This window comes from Hemiscyllium ocellatum, chromosome 1 (genome assembly GCF_020745735.1).
Source record: "Hemiscyllium ocellatum isolate sHemOce1 chromosome 1, sHemOce1.pat.X.cur, whole genome shotgun sequence".
Taxonomy (NCBI): domain Eukaryota; kingdom Metazoa; phylum Chordata; class Chondrichthyes; order Orectolobiformes; family Hemiscylliidae; genus Hemiscyllium; species Hemiscyllium ocellatum.
In genome coordinates, this window is record NC_083401.1 from 74,964,059 (window position 1) to 74,991,027 (window position 26,969).

At 39.6% G+C, this 26,969-nt stretch overlaps 1 protein-coding gene across 2 annotated transcripts in view; it reads right to left on the bottom strand.

The window, feature by feature from the left end:
- Positions 1-7,411: 7,411 nt before the first annotated feature.
- LOC132811253 (ADP-ribosylation factor-like protein 15) overlaps positions 7,412-26,969 on the bottom strand; it is a 294,790-nt gene continuing 275,232 nt past the window's right edge. For both annotated transcript variants that reach the window (XM_060822807.1, XM_060822797.1), the window contains exon 5: positions 7,412-10,811. In XM_060822807.1, the coding sequence (XP_060678790.1) occupies positions 10,653-10,811 (159 nt within the window). In that variant the 3' untranslated portion in view covers positions 7,412-10,652. The remainder of the gene's footprint in view (positions 10,812-26,969) is intronic.

Genomic DNA, 26,969 nt, shown 5'->3' on the forward strand with positions numbered 1-26,969 from the left:
CTGAGTCTGGAATTGAAGCTGGGTCTCTTGAGCTGTGATACAGCAGTGGTAACCTCTGAAGCATCATGCCAACCAGCATAGCACAAGGTTCAATAAGACTACTTTTCCTTGACATCAAAACGTCAGAGTCCAATAATAAAAACATTTGATCAAGGTGTCAGTTTGACAGGAGTCTAATGTGGCAAATTTTGTACATCTTAGTTAAGAATAAGGTGACTGAATACCTCAAATATATTTAGCTGATAAGTAAATGCATAGAACCCCTACAGTGTGGAAAGAGACCATTCAGCCCAACAAGTCCACCCTGACCCTCCAAACAGTAACCCACCCAGACCCATTTCCCCTCAGCTTACCCTGACCAATGCACCGACACATCCCTGAACACCGTGGGCAATTTATCATGGCCAATTCACCTGGCCTGTACATCCTTGGACTGAGGGAGGAAACCCACACAGATGCAACAAGGATGTATAAACCCCACACGGACAGAGTCTGGAATTGAACCCAGGTCCTTGGTGCTATGAGGCTGCAGTGCTAACCACTGAGGCACCGTGCCACGTTAAACAAGGAAGATTTATTGAAAAAGACACAATCAGAAACATTAACTGTGTTTCTCTTTCTACAACGTACTGAGTGTTGCCTGTGTAGTTGTGCCATGAATTAATAAAGAAGAGGTCATGTTTGAGGAAGCTAACTGAGCGTTTTTAAACAGGTAAGCAGTGGATAATATAATGTATATGAATGAAATTTATGAAGACTTCCAGGATGTTGTGATAAAATCCCTTATAAAATACTTTAAGCTAAAGTTGAAGCTAAATCACAGAATTGTTACAGTGCACAAGAAAATCATATAGCTCAACGTGTCTAAATGAGCACCTCAGTTGGTGCCTTTCGGAAGGCTGGGTTTTAGGCTCTCCCATTCTGGAGGTGTGCCATAACACACCTCAACACATTGATTAAAAAATATCTGTGTGTGAAGATTAAAAAAGAAACAACCTAATTTTCTTTTGAATGCCTCATTTGAAGCCACATCCATCAATCTCTCGGGCACTGCATTCCAGACTTTAACCACTCATTGCATGAAAGTTTCTCCTTATAATACTTTTGCTTCATTTACTAATTATTTTAAATCTGTGTTCTCTTACATAGAACGGCACAGCGCAGGAACAGGCCTTTCAGGTCACTATATCTACACTGACCATGATGCCATTCTAAACTAATCCCATTTACTTGCACACAGTTTGTATCCCTCTATTCCCAGCCTGCTCCTGTGTCTGTCTAAATGTTGCTATCGTATTTGCTTCTACCAACTCCTCTTGGTTAGAGACAAAAAAAGCCTGCAGATGCTGGAATCCAAGGTAGACAAGCAGGAGGCTGGAAGAACACAGCAAGCCAGGCAGTGTCAGGAGGTGGAGAAGTTAGAGACAAAACAAAACAGAATCAATTTCTAATAACCTCCCTTCCTTTTCCTCGACTCCCTTCCCAGCCCCACACCCTCCCTTTTATTCCTCCCAGCCAGCTACAAGATTCATTCTCCCATTATCCAACCAGGTCATACCCTCTCCCTGATTTCACATTCCTCCCCCACCCCCTTTATCTGCAGCTCCCCACACACCCACGCCCAGTCCTGAGGAAGAGTTTCACCTGAAATGTTGACTTCTCCACCTCCTGATGGTGCCTGGCTTGCTGTGTTCTTCCAGCCTCCTGTTTGTCTACCTCCTCTCCGGCAGCGCATTCTAGGCCCCTTCCATCCACCACATTAAAAAACGTACCTCGCACATCTTTAAACTTTCCCCCTCACTTTAAACCTATGCCCCCTCGTTTTTGATGTTTCCACCTGAGAAACAGATAACAACTATCTGACCATCCATGCCTCAATCTTATATAACTTTGTCAGGTCAACCCTCAGTCTATGATGCTCTTGAGAAAACACTCCGAGTTTGTCCAACATCTCCTCACTGCTAATACGCTCCAAACCAGGCAACATCCTGATAACCCTTTTTTGCACCCTCTTCAAAGCCTCCACATCCTCCCCATAGTGTGGCAAACAGACTACAACATACCCCAAATGTGGCCTGACTGAAGTATTATATAGCTGTTCTCCAGTCTTTAAGAAATGGAAATTTTTTTTACTCCACCCAAATGTTTCACAATTTTGAACATTTCACCTTTTCTTCTCCAAGGAAGATGGTGCAATTTTTCCAATTTAGCCTAAACTGGAATTCTTCATCCTTGTAACAATTCTCTCCTGCATGCTCCTCAGTAGTTTCACAATCTTTTTAATGTGTGACACCAAGAACCAAATGCTATATTTCAGCTGAAGGCATACTACTGCCTTATCAAAGTACAACTTAACCTCTTTGCTCTTCTACTTGTGCCTCAATTAATAATGCATAAGATGCTGTATGCCTGTCTTCATGTGGAAAATATCATATGGAGATTCAAAGAAGAGTGCAGGAATGTATGCACAGAACAGTACTAGAAATACCCAAAATGAAAGTATCAACCTGGTGAAGCTACAATACAGGACATGTGAATGACAGAGCTAAGAAATCTCAAGTTAATGGATCAGATCTAAGCTTTGCAGTGCTGCCATAACCAATTGTGAATGGTGGTGGACAACTAAACAACTCCTGGAATGTTGCCGGGGCTGCAGAACTGTTGCTACAAGGAGATATTGGAATAATTTCCCTTGAAACAAAGATGACTGAGAGGCAACATGATTGAGGATTACAAAATAGTGAGGGGTAGAGATAGAGCAGACAGGAGGAATCTGTTTTACTTGGCATAGAGTTTAAAATCCAGAGAGGCAGAAAGATTAGAGGGAATGGGAGGAAAACATTTTTTTAAAATCCAGAGGGTGGTGGGTGTCTTGAATTCACTGCCTGAGTTGGTATGGAAGCTGAGATCCCAAACTCTTTTTAGAAAAAGTACCTGGACCTGTACTTTTAGTGCTGTAAGCTGCAGGGCTATGTGCTCTGTGCAGCAAGATGGAAAATGGGTTTTGTTGGGTCAACATGGACAAGAAGAGCTGAATGGCCCCTTCCATGTTGTACCATTTTAATGGTTCTACAGCCTCACCACTGACACCGAACTGGCAATGTGGGGGAAAATTGCCCAAGTATGCTCTGTTTTCAGAAAAAAAGCAGAATAAATTAAAATCAGTTCAAAGGTGTGCAGATCAGGTGAATTGGCTATGCTAAATTGCCCATAGCATTAGGTGCATTAGTCAGAGGGAAATGGGTCTGGGTGGGTTACTCTTCGGAGGGTCAATGTGGACTTGTTGGGCCAAAGAGCCTGTTTCCACACTGTAGGGAATCTAATCCAAACTGCCACCCCAGTCTACTCAGTCATCAATAGTGCTATAAAAGACGTATTTACTCAACAATATCTCACTTGCTCACTGATGATCAATTTAGTTTTCATCAGGGCCACTGAGTTACTGATCTCATTATGATCTTAGTCCAAAAATGGACAAAAACACAATTGGATTCCGGAGAAGTGAGAATGACATCAAGGAGGCCCTGGCAAAATTCTCCTCTGATTGGAACCACACTTGGCATTTAGGAAGATGCTTGTGATTGTTGGGATCAGTCATCCCAGCTCCAGCACATTTCTGTGGGAGTTCATCAGGGTAGTGTCATAGATCCAAAAGTCTTTAACAATTACTTCCCCCCCCCACACATAAAGTCAGAAGTAGGGATGTTCACTTGTGATTGCACAATATTCAAAACCATCTGCCACTCTTCAGTACTGAAAGAGCGTATGCACAAGTGCAACAAGACCTGGACAACGTCCACTGACAATCTCCTTGCATTTGGAACTTTCTGAAATGTCCATGTAAGTCATAGAATCAGGACTCAAGCCTTCTCACCACTCCCCTCCCTCTACTCCCAAAAACATTGCAATGCTCTAGTTTTCTAGAGTCATCCAAGGGATAAAAACTAAAAAATTACTGCCAGTGCCTCGGCAAATTCTAGTCATCTCTCAGTATATTTGGATGCATCTCATTCATTCCCAGTGTCTTAGAAGTGTAGACAATTTATTTGATTTAAATTACCAATGTTAAAATTGGCCAGTGACGATTCCCAACTCTTTCACTATGGCTTGGGTAGCATCTGTGCCCTTGGTGAAGGCAGGTGTAAAGTAGGCATTCAGGATTTTTGCCATGGCTTATGCTGCCACATACATATCACTTTTTTAGTTGCTAATCACTCCTCTTTCTCCATTTACTACTCTTTCACTGTTTATATGACTCTGGCATTCTTTGGCAGTCCATTTTACATTAGCCTCCAGTGTTTGCTTCACGCTCCTTCATCATTTCTCTTATTTACATATTGCTTTTCTAACCAGCCTTCTGAACCATTCTTTGAAGATAGGAACCTCATAGCATTGAGGGGAATTAATGATGTGCTTAGGACATGGGCTGAGCAGTGCATGTAAAACATTTTGGGAGATTGTGAAAACCAAAATGACAGGTGTGCCCAGGAGGGTTTCCTTACTCAGTATGTAGACAGGCCGACAAGGGGAGAAGCCATTTTGGATTTGGTGCTCAGCAATGAGCCAGGACAGGTGGCAGAGCGCGTGGTGGGAGAACACTTTGATGAGAGTGACCACAACTGCCCCGCATTTACCATAGCCTTGGAGAGGGAAAGGATCAGATACCAAGGGAAAATATTTAATTGAGGAAAAGAATTATGACACCATCAGACAGGAGTTGGGAAGTACAAATTGGGAGCAATTGTTCCACAGAAAAGGCACAACAGACATGTGGAAACTGTTTCAGGAGCACTTGTTGTAAGTGATGCACAAATTTGTTCCTCTGAGACAGGCAAGAAGGGATAAGATTAAGGAGCCTTGGATGACGAGAATAGAGGAGCTTCTTGTCAAAAGGAAAAAGGCAGCTTATGTAAGGTGGAGGAAGCAAGGATCTAGCACAGCTTTAGAGGATTTCAGGATTACTAGAAAGGAGCTCAGAAATAGACTGAGGAAAGTCAGGAGGGGGGCACATAAAGGCTTGGCAGGAAGGATTAGGGAGAACTCAAAGGCATCTTACTCATACATGAGGAATAAGAGAATGATCAGGAAGAAGGTAGAGCCAGTCAGGGATAGTGCAGGGAATTTGTGCATGGAGCCTGAGCAGATAGGGGAAACTCTAAATGAGTTTTTTGCTTCAGCTTTCAGTAAAGGAAGGGACCTTGTTGTGAATGAGACCTTTGAGGAACTGGGAAACAGGCTTGAACAGATCAAGATTCAAGAAGTTGATTTGCTGGAAATTTAGGCAAACATTAAAATTTATAAGTCCCCAGGGCAAGATGAGATTTATCTTTGGTTGCTCCGGGAAGCAAGAAAGGAGGTTGCTATTCAGCTGGCGAGGATATTTGCCTCCTCACTTTCCACAGGAGTCGTACTGGAGGATAGAAGGGAGGCAAATGTTGTTCCACTTTTCAAAAAGGGTAATAGGGAAATCCCTGGCAATTACAGACCAGTCAGTCTTACATCTGTGGTCAGCAAAGTTTTGGAAAGAATTCTGAGGGATAGGATTGATGACTATTTGGCAAAGCATTGTGTGATTAAAGGCAGCCAGCATGGCTTTCTGAGGGGCAGGTCACGCCTCACAAATCTTATTGAGTTCTTTAAGGAGGTGACGAGACAGGTCGATGAAGGTCACCCAGTGGATGTGGTGTATATGGACTTCAGCAAGGCATTGATAAGGTTCCCCATGGTAGGCTCATCCATAAATTCAGGAAGTATGGATACAGGGAGATTTGGCTATCTGGATTCAGAATTGGTTGGCTGACAGAAGGCAGAGAGTGGTTGTAGCTGGAAAGTATTCTGCCTGGAGGTCAGTGTTGAGTGGGGTCCTGTAGGGCTCTGTTCTTGGGCCTCTGCTTTTTGTAGTTTTTATAAATGACTTGGATGAGGAGGTTGAGGGGTGGGTTAGCAAATTTGTGTCATCAGCAAAGGTTGGAGATGCTACTGATAGTATTGAGGATTATTGCAGGCTGTAGTGCGACATAGACTGGATGCAGAACTGGGCTGAGAAATGGCAGATGGAGTTCAACCTAGATAAATGTGAAATGATGCACTTTGGAAGGTCAAACTTGAATGCTGACTATAGAATTAAAGACAGGATTCTTGGCAGTGTGAAGGAACAGAGGGATCTTGGTGTTCAAGTACATAAATCCCTCAAAGTTGCCACCCAGGTGGATCGGGTTGTTAAGAAAGTATATGGAGTTTTGGCTTTCATGAACAGGGGGATCGAGTTTAAGAGCCACGAGTTTTTGCTACAGCTCTACAAGGCCCTGGCGAGACTACACTTGGAATATTGTGTCCAGTTCTGGTCACCCTACCATAGGAAAGATACGAAGGCTTTCGAGAGGGTGAAAAAAAGGTTTACCAGGATCTGCCTAGACTGGAAGGCTAGTCTTACAAAGAGAGGTTGACTCAGCTTGGGCTTTTCTCTCTGGAGAGGAGGAGGAAGAGAAGTGACCTGACCGAGATATACAAAGTAATGAGAGGCATGGATAGAGTAATTAGCCAGAGACTTTTCCCCAGGGCAGAATTGACTGGCATGAGTAGTCACAATTTTAAGATATTAGGAGAAAGGTATAGAGGGGATGTCAGAGGAAGGATCTTTATGCAGAGTTGTGAATGCATGGAATGTGGTGCCAGTGGTGATGGTGGAAACAAAGTCATTAGAGACATTTAAGTGACTGCTGGACATGCACATGGAGGGATGCGTAGGTTAGGTTATTTTATTTTAGATTAGGAATAATCCTCGGCACAACATCTTAGGGCGAAGGGCCTGTTCTGTGCTGTACTTTTCTATGTCCTAGTGTGCTTTCTTATCAGTCAGCTCGATTGGACACATTTTACATTTAAATGTGGAAATTCAACAATTTACTCACATTGAAACTGCATGTCACAGTAAACTTAATAAGCACTCTTTTCGCTTGTGGTATACACTGTTGTGATTTGAATTTTGATATTTTTGCATTTGTTCCGATGAATGCAAGATGAAAAGCCTCAACAACACCACTCTCTCTGCAAAATAGGAATTTAAAATAAAAATGAACAACCTTTTTTTCAAAAAGATTTTAATGAAGAGTTCCAAATGAGGATTTAGAACAATATTTCTATTGCATGATTTACTCTCAAGTTAATCTTGAAGGTTTCCAACAGACTCCTAATGTAGCATTTTCAATTTATAAAGGCTTTGGACATCAGCACAGTACCTGATGAAGCAGTGAAAAAAAAAACAGAATGGCCTATATTTGATAAAGGTATATCACAAACTGTCACAGTGATGTTATTCTGAGGATAATTAAGAATCTACTAAGTTCACATGATTCTAATTTCATCAAATTAATATTGTAATACATCAGAGTTATTTAGCATACAGACTATATTTACTTCGTCCAGAAGGTTTATTTTAAACAATCACACAATAAAGGAGTACACGAAAACCAGGTTATTTAGCAGCGAAGATAAAATTGGTCACACATCATAGGCAGTTGTGATTCTGTTTGGCAGGTCATACCTACACTGATCTACAGTACAGCTTTAATTTGCAATTGGAGTGGCTTACAATAAATGTGCATTTTAATCATTTAACAGCTGAAACAGTTAAATATGATTGCAGGCAAACTGTCACATTTTCATTATTTTTACGTTAAAATATTTGAGGGCATAACCATTGTGGGAAAAAATTATAAAAACCACATATTCAACAAACCTGAATGAAAACAGCAGCTTGACACTTCATATTATTGGTGTTTGATTAAGGATTAAAACAAAAACATCAACTTAACCTCCCTTTTGCATATTGACTAAACTGCTGCAGGGATTCTATTTTCATATACGGCTGAATTTTCTATTCATCTATATATTTTAAACATTCAGACAGCATAAAATGGATGAATTAACACAAAATTTACAGTATACAAATATATTGCTGTGGCACTTGAAAGATATCACTTTTTCTTTCTTAAAATATTCCCCAAGATTAAATACCTATTCAAAGAATACAACTCAGGATCTAGTACACTCTGAAGTACTAGAACTTAGTCAATTAAGACAAGAGTATATTAGTCCTTTCCCTATTTCCTCTACTAATTCTGGAAAATCTCTTTGTATCTCTCCATAATGATACAATTGAAATCAGGAACTCCTTAAGGGGTCAGATTAATCGTGCATTCTACTGCACTATGGTTTCCCACATGGCGTCTTCAACAACCAAAAATGGTAGGGGGCAAATAACACTCCATGCCATGGTCAATAATTCAGCACGAGCAACTTCTTTGAAGTATAAAAGAACTTGAGGTTAGAGAGGACTTAAAAAGAATTTTCTTTAGCTGTAATAATAGATAAATTATAAAGCAGGAATCCATACCTGACTGCTTTTAAACAAATTCCAAATGCCACCATCAACACAATGCGACATTAAGCCAATTTTCATTATGCTGTGTTGTGCCCCACTGCATAATGTAATGTCACTTATCACAAATATGTTTCAAGCAAATGAATCAGTCAAAACTTATTCTCTTCCCAATTTTAAATTTTGTTCTGATGAATGGTCACAGACCTGAAACAATAAATCAATTTCTCTTTTCTCTGAATCTACCAGACCTGTTGAGTATTTCCGGCATTTTCTTTTTTTACTTCTGATTTCAAGTACCAGTCATATTTTACCTTAGTTATATATGACTTCAGTCACCAAATGGTTAAATAAAACCCTAAAAGCTCACGTACAAGAAGTCAAAATTAGTTCAGTAGTGGGCATCTGTTTCTTCAAATGTGCATGCGCTTGTCCATGATCTTCACCTCTTGTCAAAGGAAAAGTTATAATTGAAGTAGTAACAATTCACCTTACATATTTACTATTGAATTGGCAACTAAAGCTGAGTTTGTAACTGTCCCTTGGGAATATTAACAAGCCACTTCTATTCAGCAGTAACCTTTATTGTTATTAATGAACAGCAAAAATCTGAGAATAATCTCTGATTTATTTGACTTTACTGGTTAGTTACCTGCTAAATACAGTAGCTGTATTTTCAGTACAAAGATAGGCTATGTGCCAGTTAAACAAGTAACATTATCAGTAATAAAGATACAAAATTTAAAAATATGAATGATTTCACAGACTTAAAAAAGCAGCTATGTCCTACTCATATATAAAAATTTCTAAAATTTCTATAAATACAATGAATGCAGCAAGCCTACTATAAAATAGAGGTATACATATGGATAAATGCAGCTTTACAGTATGCACAGCAAAACATGCAACAAATACACACTGAAGAGATACAAAAATACAAATTCCAACAGAAGAATCTAAGAACACCATCTGAAATTCTTAAACTGCAAGCGAAGAGACAATGTGAAAACGAATAGTCGGAGAGAGATGGTGACAGTAGACGGGGAGGGAACTATGCCGACAGTTGGAAGGCATTAGGCGTCAGACAGAGGCTTGTCAGGAACAGCTGCTGGTGAGTATTGATTGATAGTGTTTTCATTCTGTTTACTGAAGAGTTGCAGACAGTCCCAGGTTTGAGAAGGAGTGCAAGGCTGATGCATACATTCACAAAACACACACACAGAAAGTAATTTGACAGATGGCTTGAGCAACATCTACCACAGTGTCTTCAATACTTAATGTTTTAGAACACTCAAATTCTTAGAATAATACATTTCATTTAAAATGTTAAAATTTAAGACAAAATTAGCACTGTTCTTTTTTATCCAAATTGCATTCATTTGATTGCACAGTAATACGAGAAATAAGACTTCATTATCAAACAAATCATCTAATTTTCAGCATTGATTAAACGAATGAAAGATTAAAGACAAATGCTTTCTTTCAAAAATATCCTTAAATAAATTCAAGCAAAAGCATGCTATTTTGTCTATGGACTGTAGAACAGACATGCTATCAAAACGTGTGCTCTTTCAAGAGCAGTGTTAGATGAAGACAGTAATATACATATATAAAAACAGTGCCGATGACTTGTTTTTTCTTTTATAGGGAGCGTTTAAATTTGTCTGGCATAATTTCAAAGATTTAACAGTCATTAACACCAAGTTTCAAATCATGTACAAGTCATGATTGGGAATCACAATAGCAAAACTTTCTTTTCTGTTCAGATGATTTACAAATGCGCTCTCACAATGGTTACTGGTCAGTTTCTTTGCATTGTGCACACTAATAACTTACAGAAATCAGAAGCAAAGTGCAAAACTCCATATCTGCCCATCATTGTAGACTACTTCTGACAGCATACAGGTTAGTTCAGCAACACAGATTACAGTCATCATTGATCATCATTTTCAAAATTTCCACCATTATGGTAGCATAAATGATTACATACTGAAATACCATGCAAATACAGTAAAATGGCAAAAGCAGTAGAAAACTGAACAGTACTTTCCACAGATTTAAATTTAAATTGATTTCATATTTCATTTGATTCTGGATATTTTAGTTCTGTTTCAAAATTATTTGTTTCAATATGTAAGAATTGGATCGTATAAAATAATTATTTAAAATGAAGTTTCAACAATGTTATTTGAATACTACAAAGTTTTGATAGTGTGTAAGGATTTCAGAAATGTTTTCATTTCAGTGATCTAAACAACAGTCAGTGCAGATTTCATATTCTTCCTGGAATGTGCTCTTGATCAATTTCTTCAAGCAAGCTGATAAACTGACTGAAGCCTTCTCTTACAGCATCCATGTTCTCTACAGAACAAGGCTGAAGGATCCATTGCTGACCCCTTGCGAGTGGTTCCAGTTCAAAATATTTCTTAATCTGAAAAAAGAAGAAACATTTTAGGTAACTCTTTTATTATGGTCTACATACCAAATTGCTACTGGACAATTTTACAATGACAGATGAGATTAAATGTGATAACAGAACACAAGCATGAGATCATTGTCAATTTCAAGATTAGCCATTGCTGGTTTATTACATTGTAAATAATGTAGATGCAACAACAGTGTGAAAGTGTTATACTTAACAATTATTCATGGCAAATCAAATTTTAAAATTTTGAACATTTTTACTGAACGTTATTTATGTTGCTAGCAGTTAAATTACATCATATGCACATTTCAGGTATCCTGCAAAGTATCATGGCTTATTGTTCACCGCTGTTATGTTGTGCTGTGCTGATTACTTTGAAAAATTAATATCCAGATTAGCACACTTCTCTTTTAGGATTTTATTGACCAACAAATTTACAACTGAAGTAAAAGCTCATCAAATTTGACAGCATTTTCTTATTAAAACATCCAACGGTGCTCATTAACTAGAGTGCACGTTAAATTAAGAATGGCATTGACATTCTTAGAATAGAATTCTCAAACAAATTTAATTCAGAAAAACTGATGTGTACCTGGAAACAAAGAAGAATGTTTAGAAATACCAGAAACGTCTAGTCAGACTTTTAATGAGTAGCTTATTTAACCCTTTAACTGCTGAAGTCTCTTTAAGGTGTATTTGAATATTTCATTAACTTACTGAGTTCCATAACCCTTCTTCAGAACTGGACTTATTTTACTCGAAACGTTAACTCTGCTGTTTCTCCACAGATACTGCCAAACCTGCTGACTTTTTCCAGCTTCCAGCATCTACTGTTTTATTTCATTATCATAAACAGCAATGTCTCAATGAAAATCCATTAACTGGGTGTTTTAAAAGATATTGCTTTTAAGTAATTTATTTTGTTTATATTTCACCAGGCCACGTGCTTCTTTTAGGCAATCTTATCCTCTACCATTGCTAGAATTTCTCTTCAGCAAACTACTCAGGAATGACAACATGCATCAATGACTATTCCTCCTGTTCCCATATGGGATGGCTTCGGTTAGTGCTTCACTTAGTGGCAACAGTGTACTTCTCCCATAGCAACAATATTTCACACTTATTTTAACAGAAACCGAATTAGACATATGGTGCTGCCCTGTTTTAATCTCTCCCAGATTTTCAAATTTAATATCTTAAATATTGAATAATTCAAAATATTCTGTTTAGAGTCAACAAAATTGTAAGTCTCAAAAAATGTCCTGTATATTTGAACATTTATTATCCGATGTCTTATTTTCCAATGCATGTTGATTACAGGAAGGCTTTCAGCTGCACAGGACTTCTAAAAAAGTTGCGTTATTTTAGAATGCATTATTTTATGAATCTAGTCATAGATTGAAAACAACATGGACTATGTAGCCCAAAGGCCTGCTTCTTGAATCAGAAGATCATGATTGGTTCATAAATGGTTGCCCCATTTATTAAAAAAAGGATTTGTATCACTTTTAATCTACCAGACTAAGAAAACAAGTAAACTGTTTCTCTACAGATATCACTAGCAGTCAAATTCCATGGTTCAATTCTAATTCATCATCAAAGAATCAAAGTGAGAGTGGAGATAGATGGAAATGTGATTCTGGATCAGTGGTGCTGGAAGAGCACAGCAGTTCAGGCAGCATCCAACGAGCAGCGAAATCCCAGAGATGGAAATGTGGCATTCAAAACAGAGGCATCAGCCATGATTTTATTGAATGGTTGAGCTGACTGGAGGAGCCAAATGGTCTACTTCTGCTCCTACTTTGTATGTTCAAATGTAAAAGCAGCATCATTTGGCCTATTATGCATTTGTCAACCTGGTAGAGTTATTAAATTTGTCACATTTTATTGTTCTGCCCCATTGCCCTGTAAAGCTTTTTCATTTTGGTATTGAATCAATTATCCAAAGGACGTTTGTAGCAACCTTTAGCTACAAACACTGTTTCCAATAAAAATGGATCATTTTCTCAAGGCAAACCTTTCAAACTTTTGAATACCTCTATCAAATCTCCTTTCAACCTTCTCTGCTCCAAGGAAAACAATCCCCATTTCACTCCACATTATGAAAGTCCCTGGTTCCGTAATAATCTACGAAATTAGACTTCGGAAATTCAGTAGCACTAAATATTCAATATATGAAACATAATAAAGCATCTTGTTTACAGACAAACAACTAATTGTGGTTGCTCTAACAAACTAATGCAACACGTGTTTTGCGTTATCTGCATATTTTGTTTCTCATTGAAAAATCAGAAAGGTCAGTTCACCATCTGGGAAGTGTACATGGAAAATAAACAGCTGGCAGTGGGTTACAAATCTGTACCATACTTGAGGGATTTGGATGACGTCAAACAGTTTATATAGTAATTCGAACCCAAGAGTGTAGTACAGTCTTGATATACTTCCAATCATCACTCAAAATATAGTCAACTTAACGTGTTTTTGTTCAGACCATTCCAGTTAGGAGGTTTTTCTTTAGCAATGTGACTTTCTGTTTGTACTGCTAATAGGCACATTTATAGTTAGTAATCCTTTCTGTGCATCTCTCATGTGATGAGAAAGGAGACATTTTACAGTGTTGTCTACACCAACATTATTATAAAGTTACTCAGTAGCAGAAGACATTTTCTGAAAGAACATAACCACCAGATTAAAAAAAAATGCCAATCAGTTCACTGATTTATTTTGTACTGACTGAATTGGAACATTTCTCATATTTTCTGGGCAAAAAAAGGCACGAGCAAAGAGAACATTTTTCCCACAAATTGCTTACGCTGATGTCAGACCTTTTTGTTGGTTAGAAACAATCTATTGTGAACTTTTATACTATCTTCTTGAGAAGATTATCCTTCAAAAATGTTCCTTTCACTTGTCCCTGTCTACCTCAAAATGAGATTGAACTATGTGGAAAAACCCCTGCAGCTCACCCATAGCTTTTATGCTATCAGCACACAAAATAGGATGTGACATAAATGGTATTAGAACACATTATATCACTTCATCAATGCAGTGACTATTATCTCCAAATTTTGAGAAAGTATGCTATAAATTGCAGACAATAGTGTAATTTCCTTTAAATGATCCCATCAGATAGCCAAAATAACCTAAGATCACATGCTTACAGAATATTTGAAGCATATAATTCCACTGTAGGCATTCCAACTCTTCAGCTGGTAGATAGTAAATTCAACAAGTATCTATATGTACAGACACTATGCACAGCCAAGGTACTGATTTGATACATTGGCCCAACCAAATTCTGCCTTGAGGGTTTTGAGAATTCCAGTATAGTAGCAAGATAATGCCCTAAATCCAAAACAAACTTTGACACAATGTCATTGTGTGCACTCAAATTGCATTTACATACTTATCAGTTAAAAGTAAGAGTGCATGCTCATTTTAATCAAAGCATTTAACATACAATTCAGATGAGCCCACATCATCTTAAACATGAAAAACAATTGTATCCTCATTACACACTTCCCAATCATTGTGGCTTTGTGGTTTATCAATAAAGTATGTTGCAGAACTATTAACTGGTTTGCAGTAAAAATTGTGTTTTGCTGCTTACTCACTCATACTTGTCAGCAGTAGGGAAGACTGTTGCTTTGAGACTGAATCACTATGAGATCTGGGAATTAGATTGGATGATTGAGGTAACTAACTAGTGCACTCGTTGTTTGATGCACACTACAGCTGAAACAATTACAATCTGCATGCACTTTTTAATGATTGCTTACATAAATATTCAAATTGGTTTCAAACCTTTTACAGGCAGCATAACCTCAAGCTCCTGCAATGTTATGAAATATGATTATGTTAAAATTGCTGATCATCAAGCAAATAATTTCGCTACACATCTCATGCCTATCCTTAATTTTTGTCTCTTCTGCCTAGTGTACAGTAGGTATCTATAAAGCTCTCAAATCTGTCAAAAGTTGGTATTTTGTGGAAGGCCATTCAATTCAAGGAAATACAGAGGATACTTATCCTATCTTCAATTGACAAAGAGACTTTGGAATACCAGAGCTTCTACTGAGGAGTGCGAACATTGGCTAATTATCCATTTCTTGAACTAGGGAGATCAATCAATTTTCCTAGCAATTTGGATACGATCAACTAATTCAACACTGACTAATCTGGAACTCTTCTGCTATTTGATGCCTTAACAAGATATTGAAAGTTTTAACTTGTGACATCTTCCCAATGTGAGTAGATAATCAAACAGTCAACTCTACAAACACAGGTTAAACAGCAGTCCTCAAATTTATGTTATATCATTACATTTATTCTACTTGCGGTGATCTCATTTTCTTCAATGGATTCATTCTTAATTTGATGCTACTCATTTTCCTTGCCCTCAAGACTGAATTAATAAAAATATTTGATACAGACAGCATTATGCTCTTGGTTAAAAAAATTGGAGGACTGCAACAACATCCTGCTGGATGCTTCTGGGATGCCCAAAGTTTCAAAGAGCCTAGGGATTTCCACTTGTGGCATGAAGCCTTCTGCACTTTACTTCAATCTCTAGTATACTACACTTGTTTGTATCCTGACCAAGGCTACAGTTAATGTTTCATATTACTTCAACTTCATAAAATTCCAAATAAAAATACATTGATTTACAAGATTAATGAACTTCACCAGAAGTCCAGGCTGACTTTCATTCCCTGTTTTAATGACTAAAAAAAAATGGTCATAAATATCCAAATTCATCAAGCTTTCCATTATAAGAACTTTCACTTTTAAATTCTTTCCAGTTCTCACCTAATTCTGATTGATAGCTGTCATACACTTCTATTTCCAGCATACTCACATATCAAACAATTGTTGGCTCACCACCAATAAATGAATGGGAACTTGTTTCTAAATTGCTAAATGATCCAATCTTGTCAATATTTCTCAGCATAGTATTCCAAAACTATTCACAAAAATATCACATTTAATTTAAATTACAATAGATGTAACAACTTAGAGAACCTTGTGGACTACTTGACTGAAGGGAGCGAGTTTGTCTAATTTGCTGATACATACAAACATTTGAATTAGGAGTTGAAATAGACCATTCAACTCCTTGAGGTGGCTCTGCCATTCAATACGATCATGATTGATCTGCTCGTGACTTCTAATCACATTCACACCCACCTGTAATAATATTTCACCCCCTTGACAATACGAATCTAACTACCACTGCCTTCAAAATATTGGAAGATTCTGCTTCCACCACCTTTCAGGATGCGAGCTGCAAAAAGTTTACCTCATCTAGATTTTAAATGGGTGACCGCTCTACTTAAGCTGCTACCTTAGTACTGGATTCCCCCGTAAAATGAAACATCCCTTCACATCCAGCTTGTGAAGTCTCCTTGGATGTTTCAACCAAGCCACCTCTTACTTTTCTAAACTTCAGATGATAAGTGCAACCTGTCCAACTGTTCCTCAGAAGACAACCAACTACTTCAAGTATTAGCAAAGTAAATCTTCACTGAACTAGCTCAAACAGATTTATCTTTCCTTACACAATGAGATAAATTTGTGCAGTGTACTCCAGATGAAGTCTCACTAGTATTCTGTATAACTGAAACATGATATCATTTCCCTTAGTATCTAATTTCCCCTTGCAAGGGCATACTAACTCTTGATTCATGCACAAGGATACCTGGACCCCCATTGCATGTCAAAGCACTGCAATCTCTCACCATGAGATAATACGTTTTTAAATGTTACTGCAAAAATTGATGATTTCACATTCTCCCATACTACACTCCATTTACCAGATCTTTGTCCAATAACTTGACCTCTTTATAACTTTTTGTAACTTTATGCTGTCTTCACAATTTCTCTTACCTATTTAAGTAATTTAAATTTACTACAACAGTTGGAAGTCTCAGCACTGACCTAGTGACACACCATTCACTACTAAACTGAAAAAGATATAGTTTTGCCTAATCAGCTTCCTGTTAGCCAGCTAATATTCCATTCATGCAAATATGCTACCCTCTACATCATAAGCTTTTCTCCTCTCACAGTAACCTTTGTGGCGGTGTCTTATCAATGCCTTCTGTAAATTTAAGTACAATGTAGCCACTGGTTTCTCTTCATCCACAGCATATATTACCTCTTCAGAAGATCTTCAAAAGATGATTTCCATCTCATCAAACCATGTTAATTCTATCCAATTACATTGAATATATTCAAGTGTCCTGCTGTAACTTCTTTAACAATAGCCAACATTTTCCCTAAGGCAAATGATAAGAAAACAGATTTATACCTTGCTGCTTACTGTCTCACTCCATTTTTGAATTAAAGCGTCATATTCATTATCTGTAAAGAATGGAGCTACCAATAATGTAATGGAACTGCCCCTGAATCAAGGGAGTTTTGGAAAATTAAAATCAAGGTAATTATAGAACATTACAGCGCAGTACAGGCCCTTTGGCCCTTGATGTTGCACCGCCCTGTCATACTAATCTGAAGTCCATCCCACCTACACTATTCCATGTACGTCCATTTGCCTGTCCAATGATGACTTAAATGCACTTAAACTTGGTGAATCTACTACCATTGCAGGCAAAGCATTCTGAGTAAAGAAACTACTTCTGACATCTGTCCTATATCTATCACCCCTCACTTTAAAGTTGTGTCCCCTCTTGTTTGCCGGCCCCATACTTGGAAAAAGGCTCACCCTGTCCACCCTATCTAACCCTCTGATTATCTTGTATGTCTCTATTAAGTCACCTTTCGATCTTCTTCTCTCTAACGAGAACAGCCTCAAGGCCCTCAGCCTTTCCTTGTAAGGCATTCCTTCCATACCAGGCAACATCCTAGTAAATCTCCTCTGCACCCTTTCCAAAGCTTCCACATTCTGCTTATAGTGCGGTGATCAGAACTGTACACAATACTCCAAGTGTAGCCGTACCAGAGCTTTGTACAGCTGCAGCATAACCTCCTGGTTCTGGAACTCAATCCCTCTATTAATAAAGGCCAAAACACTGTATGCCTTCTTAACAACCCTGTCAATTTGGGTGGCAACTTTCAGGGATCTGTGTACATGGACACCGAGATCTCTCTGCTCATCTGTACTCCCAAGAATGCTACCATTAGCCCAGTACTTTGCATTCTGATCACTCCGGCCAAAGTGTATCACTTCACACTTGTCCACATTAAACTCCATTTGCCACCTTTCAGCCCAGCTCTCCATCCTATCTATGTCTCTCGGCAACCTACTACATCCTTCGTCACTATCCACAGCTTCACCGACCTTAGTGTCATCCGCAAATTTACTAATCCACCCTTCTAAGCCCTCATCCAGGTCATTTATAAAAATGACAAACAGCAGTGGACCTAACACCGGCCCTTGCAGTACGCCGGTAGTAACTGGACACCAAGATGAACATGTTCCATCAACTTCAACCCTCTGTTTTCTTTCATCAAGCCAATTACTGATCCAAACTGCTCTGTCTCCCACAATCCCATTCCTCCGCATTTTATATAATAGCCTACTGTGGGCAACCTTATCTCCCTGGCCACTTCTTTTACGATCAGAGAATGAATTCTGTCAAGACTGGGGCACTTACCAACCCACAGTTCCAATAGTTTACTCACTATCACTTTGCTGTTGGTCGCGATTTTCCTGAAATTTTTTTCGCTTTTCCATTTTCTGATATTTCACTGCTTTTTGGATGCGATTTGGATCCTTTACAAAGGTAGATTTTCCTTTGCTAGGATCTACTTTTGCTGAGAGTTATGAATTACTTCTTTAAATACTTGCTATTATTTGCTTACTATCATTGCGACTAATCTATCTGCCCAAGTCAATTTAGCTATCTCTGTTCTGATTTCAATGCAATTCCCCTTATTCATGACTCATGTTTCTCATTCTCAAATTAAATATTAAATTTTATCATGTTATGATCACTGCTTCCTATGGATCTTTACTCTGCTTCATTAACAATGATCAGTTCCAAGATAGCCTGCTCCCTGGTTGGCTACAGGACACTAAATTTCAGAAGTTAGTCAAACAGTGCCACACATCAGACCTCTGAGAAATGTTTAACACATGGGATCAAAGGGACAGTAGCAATATTGATACAAACTTGCTGAGTAATAGGAAATGGAGTAATGGTCAATGGATATTTTTCAAACTGGAGGAAAATTTGTAGTGGAGCTCCCCAGGGTCAGTAGTGGGACCGTTGCTTGTTAATGATCAAGGTCTTAGTGTGCAGGAGACAAATTCGAAGTCTTGCAATGGTACTAAACTTGGATGCATTGTAAACTATGAGGAGGACAGTGCAGAATTCAAAGACCAGAGTAAAGTTGGAGCAGTAGAAAAACAGGTGGCAGATGAAGGTCAGTGTTGAGAATTTGGTTTCTTTCCTATCGGAAGGATGTTGTGAACCTTGAAAGGGTTCAGAAAAGATTTACAAGGATGTTGCCAGGATTGGAGGATTTGAGCTACAGGTGAGGTTGAATAGGCTGGGGCTGTTTTGCTTGGAGCGTCGAAAGTTGAGGGCTGACATCACAGAGGTTTGTAAAATCATGAGGAGCATGGATAGGATAAATAAACAATATCTTTTCCCTCGGGTGGGGGAGTCTAGAATGAGATGGCATAAGTTTAGAGTGAGAGGAGAAAGATATAAAAGGGACCTAAGGGGCATGGAATGAGGGCCAGAGGAAGTGGTGGAGGCTGGTACAATTACAACATTTAAAAGGCATCTGGATGGGTACATGAATAGGAAGAGTTTAGACAGATATTGACCAAGTGCTGGCAAATGGGACTAGATTAGATTGGGATATCTTGTCAACGTGGACAAGTTGGACTGAAGGGTTTGTTTCCATGCTGTACAACTCTATGGCTCTAAGTGAGTGTTATGTAGACAGGCCTACAAAGGGCGAAGCCAATTTAGATTTAGTACTGGGTAACGAGCCTGGCCAAGTGTTAGATTTGGAAGTAGGTGAGCACTTTGGAGACAGCAATTCTGTCAGATTTACTTTAGTGATGGAAAGGGATAGGTGTACTCCACCGAGCAAGAGTTACAGGTGAGGGAAGGGAAATTACGATGCAATTAGGAAAGATTTAGGATGCGTAGAACGGGGAAGGAAACTGCAGGGGATGAGCACATTAAAAATGTGGAGCTTATTCAAGGAAAAGCTCCTGTGTTTCCTCGATAAGTATGCACCTGTCAGGCAAGGAGGAAGATATAGAATGTGTGAGCCACAGTTTACTAAGGAAGTGGAATCCCTGGTCAAGAAGGCGGCGGCTTATGTTAGGACAAAATGTGAAAACTCAGTTAGGGCGCTTGAGGGTTACAAGGAAGTCAGGACAGACCTAATAAGAGAGCTCAGAAGAGCCAGGAGGAGACATGAGAAGTTGTTGGCGGATAGGATCAGGGTTAACCCTAAGGCTTTCCATAAGTACGTCAGGAATAAAATGATGAGAGTTAAATTAGGGCCAATCAAGGATAATGGTGGGAAGTTGTGTGTGGAGTCAGAGGAGATAGGGGAAGCACTAAATACATATTTTTCGACAGTGTTCACTATAGAAAATGGAAATATTGGCGAGGAAGATACAGAGATACTTGCATCTAGACTAGAAGAGATTGAGGTTCACAAGGAAGAGGTATTAGAAATACTGCAGTGTGAAAATAGACATGTCCCCTGGGCCGGATGGGATCTATCCTAGGATTCTCTGGGAAGCAAGGGAAGAGATTACCAAGCCTTTGGCATTGATCTTCAAATCATCATTGTCTACAGGAATAGTGCCTGAGGACTGGAGGATAGCAAATGTAGTTCCCTTGTTCAAAAAGGCTAGTAGAGACAACCCTGGTAATTACAGACCAGTGAGTCTCACTTCAGTTGTTGGCAAAGTGTTGGAAAAGGTTATAAGAAATAGGATTTATAACCATCTAGAAAAGAATAATCTGATCAGAGACAGTCAGCACAGTTTTGTGAAGGGTAGGTCGTGCTTAACGAATCTTATTACGTTTTTTGACAAAGTGACCAAATAGGTAGATGAGAGTAAACTGGTTGATGTGGTGTATATGGATTTCAGCAAGGCATTCGATATGGTTTCCCACAGTAGGCTATTGCACAAAATGCAGAGGAATGGGATTGTGGGAGAAATAGCAGTTTGGATCGGTAATTGGCTTGATGAAAGAAAACAGAGGGTTGTAGTTGATGGAACATGTTCACCTTGGTGTCCAGTTACCAGTGGTGTACCGCAAGGGTCGGTGTTGGATCCACTGCTATTCGTCATTTTTATAAATGACCTGGATGAGGGTTGAGAAGGGTGGATTAGTAAATTTGTGGACGACAGTAAGGTCGGTGGAGTTGCGGATAGTAACAAAGGATGTAGTAGGTTGCAGAGAGACATAGAAAGGATGCAGAGCTGGGCTGAAAGGTGGCAAATGGAGTTTAATGTGGACAAGTGTGAGCTGATACACTTTGGACGGAGCAAAGTACTGGGCTAATGGTAAGATTCTTGGGAGTGCGGATGAGCAGAGAGATCTCGGTGTCCATGTACACAGATTCCTGAAAGTTGCCACCCAAATTGACAGGGTTGTTCAGAAGGCATACACTGTTTTGGCCATTATTAATAGAGGGATTGAGTTCCAGAACCAGGAGGTTAGGCTGCAGCTGTACAAAGCTCTGGTACGGCCACACTTGAAGTATTGTGTACAGTTCTGGTCACCCCATTATAAGGAAGATGTGGAAGCTTTGGAAAGGGCGCAGAGGAGATTTACTAGGATGTTGCCTGGTATGGAAGGAATGTCTTACGAGCAAAGGCTGATGGCCTTGAGGCTATTTTCGTTAGAGAGAAGAAGGTTGAGAGGTGACTTAATAGAGACATACAACATAATCAGAGGGTTAGATAGGGTGGACAGGGAGAGCCTAATTCCAAGTATGGGGACGGCAAACACCAGGGGACACAACTTTAAAGTGAGGGGAAATAGGTATAAAACAGATGTCAGAGCTAGTTTCTTTATTCAGAGTAGTAAGGGTATGGAATACTTTGCCTGCAACAGCAGTAGATTCGCCAACTTTAAGTACATTTAAGTCATCATTGGACAGGCAAATGGACGTACATGGAATAGTGTAGGTGGGATGGGCTTCAGATTAGTACGACAGGGCGACGCAACATCAAGGGCCGAAGGGCCTGTACTGCGCTGTAATGTTCTATGTTCTATGATACATAAAAGAGGTGCAGGAACAGATGGACCTGGGTGTATATGTGCATATATCATAGAGATGTACAGCATGGAAACAGACCCTGCGTCCAACCTGTCCATGTCGACCAGATATCCCAACCCAATCTAGTCCCACCTGCCAGCACCCAGCCCATATCCCTCCAAAGCTGAAAATGTGTTGCTGGTTAAAGCACAGCAGGTTAGGCAGCATCCAAGGAATAGGAAATTCGACGTTTCGGGCCAGAGCCCTTCATCAGGAATGAGGAGAGTGTGCCAGGCAGGCTAAGATAAAAGGTAGGGAGGAGGGACTTGGGGAAGGGGCGATGGAGATGTGATAGGTGGAAGGAGGTCAAGGTGAGGGTGATAGGCCGGAGTGGGGTGGGGGCGGAGAGGTCAGGAAGAAGATTGCAGGTCCTTGAAGAAGGAGGCCATCTGGGCTGTACGGTATTGGAACTGGTCCTCCTGGGAGCAGATGCAGCGGAGGCGAAGGAATTGGGAATATGGGATGGCGTTTTTACAGGGGGCAGGGTGGGAGGATTCCCCCCAGACGTGATCGACAATGTCCTCCACCGCATCTCCTCCACTTCCCGCTCCTCCAACTGCCACCAAGACAGAACCACACTGGTTCTCACCTACCACCCCACCAACCTCCGTATACAGCGTATCATCCGTCATTTCCGCCACCTCCAAACGGACCCCACCACCAGGGATATATTTCCCTCCCCTATCAGCGTTCTGCAAAGACCACTCCCTTCGTGACTCCCTCGTCAGGGCCACACCCCCCACCAACCCAACCTCCACTCCCGGCACCTTCCCCTGCAACCGCAGGAAATGTAAAACTTGCACCCACACCTCCTCCCTTACTTCTCTCCAAGGCCCCAAGGGATCCTTCCATATCTGCCACAAAGTCACCTGCACCTCCACACACATCATCTATTGCATCCGCTGCACCCGATGTAGCCTCCTCTATATTGGGGAGACGGGCCGCTTACTTGCGGAACGCTTCAGGGAACACCTCTGGGACGCCCGGACCAACCAACCCAACCACCCCGTGGCTCAACACTTTAACTCTCCATCCCACTCCACCGAAGACATGCAGGTCCTGGGACTCCTCCATCGGCAGAACATAACAACACGACAGTTGGAGGAAGAGCGCCTCATCTTCCACCTGGGAACCCTCCAACCACAAGGAATGAACTCAGATTTCTCCAGTTTCCTCATTTCCCCTCCCCCCACCTTGTCTCAGTCGGTTCCCTCAACTCAGCACCGCCCTCCTAACCTGCAATCTTCTTCCTGACCTCTCCGCCCCCACCCCACTCCGGCGTATCACCCTCACCTTGACCTCCTTCCACTTATCACATCTCCATCGCCCCTCCCCCAAGTCCATCCTCCCTACCTTTTATCTTAGCCTGCCTGGCACACTCTCCTCATTCCTGATGAAGGGCTCTGGCCCGAAACGTCGAATTTCCTGTTCCTTGGATGCTGCCTAACCTGCTGTGCTTTAACCAGCAACACATTTTCAGCTCTGATCTCCAGCATCTGCAGACCTCACTTTTTACTCAGATCCCTCCAAACCCTTCCTATACATATACCCATCCAAAATCCTTTTAAATGTTGCAATTGTACCAGCCTCCACCACTTCCTCTGGCAGCTCATTCCATACACGTACCACCTTCTTAAGGTTGGAAGAGCAGGTAGAGAAAGCAGTTAATATCCGGGGCTTTATCAATAGGGACATAATGTACAAGAGCAAAGTCATGACATACAACTTGTGCAAGACACTTGTTTGACTTTAGCTGGAATATGAAGTACATACTTGGCAGCATGCTATATGAAGGTTATGACTACATTAGAGTGTGTCTAGAAGAAGTCACAAGAATGGTTCCAGGGATGATAACAAGTGATAATCAATAAAATTAATTGTAAGTCAACTGGATGGCCCAAACCCACCAGTTTTCCAGGAGGCTAGTTGATGTTAACGATATATTTCAGTAATAAGCCTTTTAACTGCTGACTTTATATTAATTATGAACACTAGAAATAAAGTGCATTGTTTGTGTTAGACTAACTAGAAACCATTCTATAGTTTTATCATATATTTCTACACTAATTTCCACCTTTTTCAAGGTGGTAAAGTGGTGTAGCTTCTGATGTACTCAAGATATTACTTTTTTATTTACATGAAGCTAATGTTACATTTACGTTGCTAACTATACACAGGAAACAATTCTTGATATGCGACATATCAAAATGAATTTTTATTATACTCAGAGTAGCAAACCCTGTTAGAAACTTGTATTTAATCTCATGTGTGCAGAAACATGCAAATAGGATTTAATATGCGGAAGTGTGTCTAATTTCATTTGGGGAGGACAATCAAAACAACTGATTTTTAAAAAAAAAAATCATTTCTGGGACATGGACATTGTTGGCATTTTATGCCTGTCCCTAGTTGATTTTGAGAAGGTGGAGGTGAGCTGCCTTCTTGAACCATTGTAGTGATACATTTCCAAGTCAGGATAATGAGAGGCTTGGGAGGCGGTGGTGGTAGGGATGGTGTGGTGGTTGTAGAAATCTTGCAGGTGATGCATCTGATGCCCTTGTCCTTCTAGATGGAAGTGGTCATCGATTTGGAAGGGGCTGTCTAAGGATCTTTGGTGAATTTTTGTAGTGCATCTTGTGGTTAATAGACAATAAGTGGCAGGACATGAGAAAAGTGAGAAAAAAAACAGAAGAAACCTGGAGTGCATCTCCATGATTTCCTTAAAGGAGTTGGGCAGAATGGGTACATAAAGTGAGCAAGATGATAAACGACATACTATCCTTTCTTAACCAAGACAGAAGAAAACAACAAAGATTTTATGTTGGTGAGAGGGAGAAAGCTAAGGCGACGGGGGAAAGTTCAAAGGAGTTGTGAAGGGCATGTTTTTTTTAAAACCTACAGTGTAGTAGGAGTGTGGAACGTGCTGTCAGAGATGATGGTGGAGGCAGATACGATAGGGGCATTTAAGAGACTTTTAGACAAGCACATAAATGTGTAAGGAATGGAGGGATATGGACAAAGGCCAGGTAAGAGGGATTAGTTTAACTTGGTGTCATGATCAGCAGAATAACAAGGAAATTGCATACAGTTATACACTGCCTTGTAAGAAAGATATAATCACACTAGATAGAAGACAGAGAGGAGGAGAATTAGAAAGATACTGTTATCAATTGACAAGTTAAACATGAATTGAAATTTTGGATATGCTGGGATTCCTTTCTTTGGAACACTGATGGCTGAGGGCCAATAAAAATGAATGGTCTAGATAGAACCAATAGGAACGGCCTTTTTCCATTAATAAAGGGGCAATAACAAGAGGGATTTAAAATAATTGGCAAAAGGATTGGAAGAAAGCCAGGGAAAGGGTTTTCAACCAGAGGAGGGTTGGAATTCACTGTCTGAAAAATGATACAAGCAAAACCATGATATTTAGAAGGTATTTGGGAATGCATTTGAACAATAGTACAGGTGTTACCTTCAAATGCTTTAGGCTTCATATCTCTCTCTCTCTCACCAGAAAAAGTTGTTTGTGAGTTGTCTGTATACCTGGAAATAAAGTGGCAATGCATCGAGGCAACATGGAATGGTACATTACTTGTTACTTGCAGAAGTTATTAAAAAATATTTATTGTTAATTATTTGTTGTTGAGAGACTTTTAAATAGGAATAGTGTACCTGAAATGAATTTCTGAATGGGCAATAAATATGTAGTGAATTGAATTGAGACCAAAAGCTGGAAAGTGCATTTAGGTTGGATAGCTTTTTATCCACAAAGAAATAAGCTAAATGGCATCCCTCCGTGCCATAAATTACAAAATAACTTGAAGAATCACAGTACAGTCGAATAGGTTTGCCACTGGAACAGCCTAGTCCGATTTTTACAGTTTAAAGTGAAAGCATAATTATGACAATTGGTACTATAGACTTAGTATGCTTATAATGAAGGTAAATATGCTACCTCATGTGATTCAAAAATGCAGTTCTCGGATAAAGCTCTATAAATACCTTACCTGTGAGTATTAGTCCTATTCTTATTTAATATAATCAAACTCTTTACATTACTTTCCTGTGACACCACAGATCATACACTGATTGGAACTGATAGCCTAGCTTGGCAAAATTATTCTAAGGCCTACAGCAATATTTGGGGTTGGCTGACATTCAATTCAAGCCACCATCTTGCTACATTTCCAAGCCTTGTTGTGGAAATGCTACATACTTTTGCCTGTCCACAGTTCCAAGCACTACCTTCTTTTGCCAGCTGTTCAATGTTTTCCATCAACAGTGGAGTGGACAGGGAACAAACAGGAGCTGAAAACATATCATGTTTCTCCACCTCAGCCTCAGAAGCATAGCAAAGATGGGAGCCCTAATCTGGAGGTTAGTTATTCTGAAATGTGGTTTCCAAATTTACTTCTTAGAAGGAGGAATTACTCAAAAACAAACCACTGCAGCATATTAACCTGAAATGTTCCTTTAATTCTAGTGGACATTATGACGACGACTAGTGGAACTAATTAATTCATCAAAAAAATAGGACAACAAAATAAGAATGGATTCCAGTATAATTCTTTGATTTGTATATAAACCCTCATTTCAAATAGGTTAAGTGTACCTGCACTTAAGGAGCTATTGGTTGTTCTTTTAAACGTCAGGATTGAATTCACTATTTTGTATTTACACAGAAAGAACAAAACAAAAGAAAATGGGAACTGTCAGCTTACGTAAAGAAGACAGACCAGACTTTTGTCTATTTTTTTCGCCACAAGGAACAGTCCATTTTAATGTGTCTGTCTGTTAAAAAATACATTTGACCAAAATAACCATTGTAAATACTGAATTCTTCCTCAAGGCAAGTACACATAACAGACCAGACTGTAAGGCCATTATTCAATA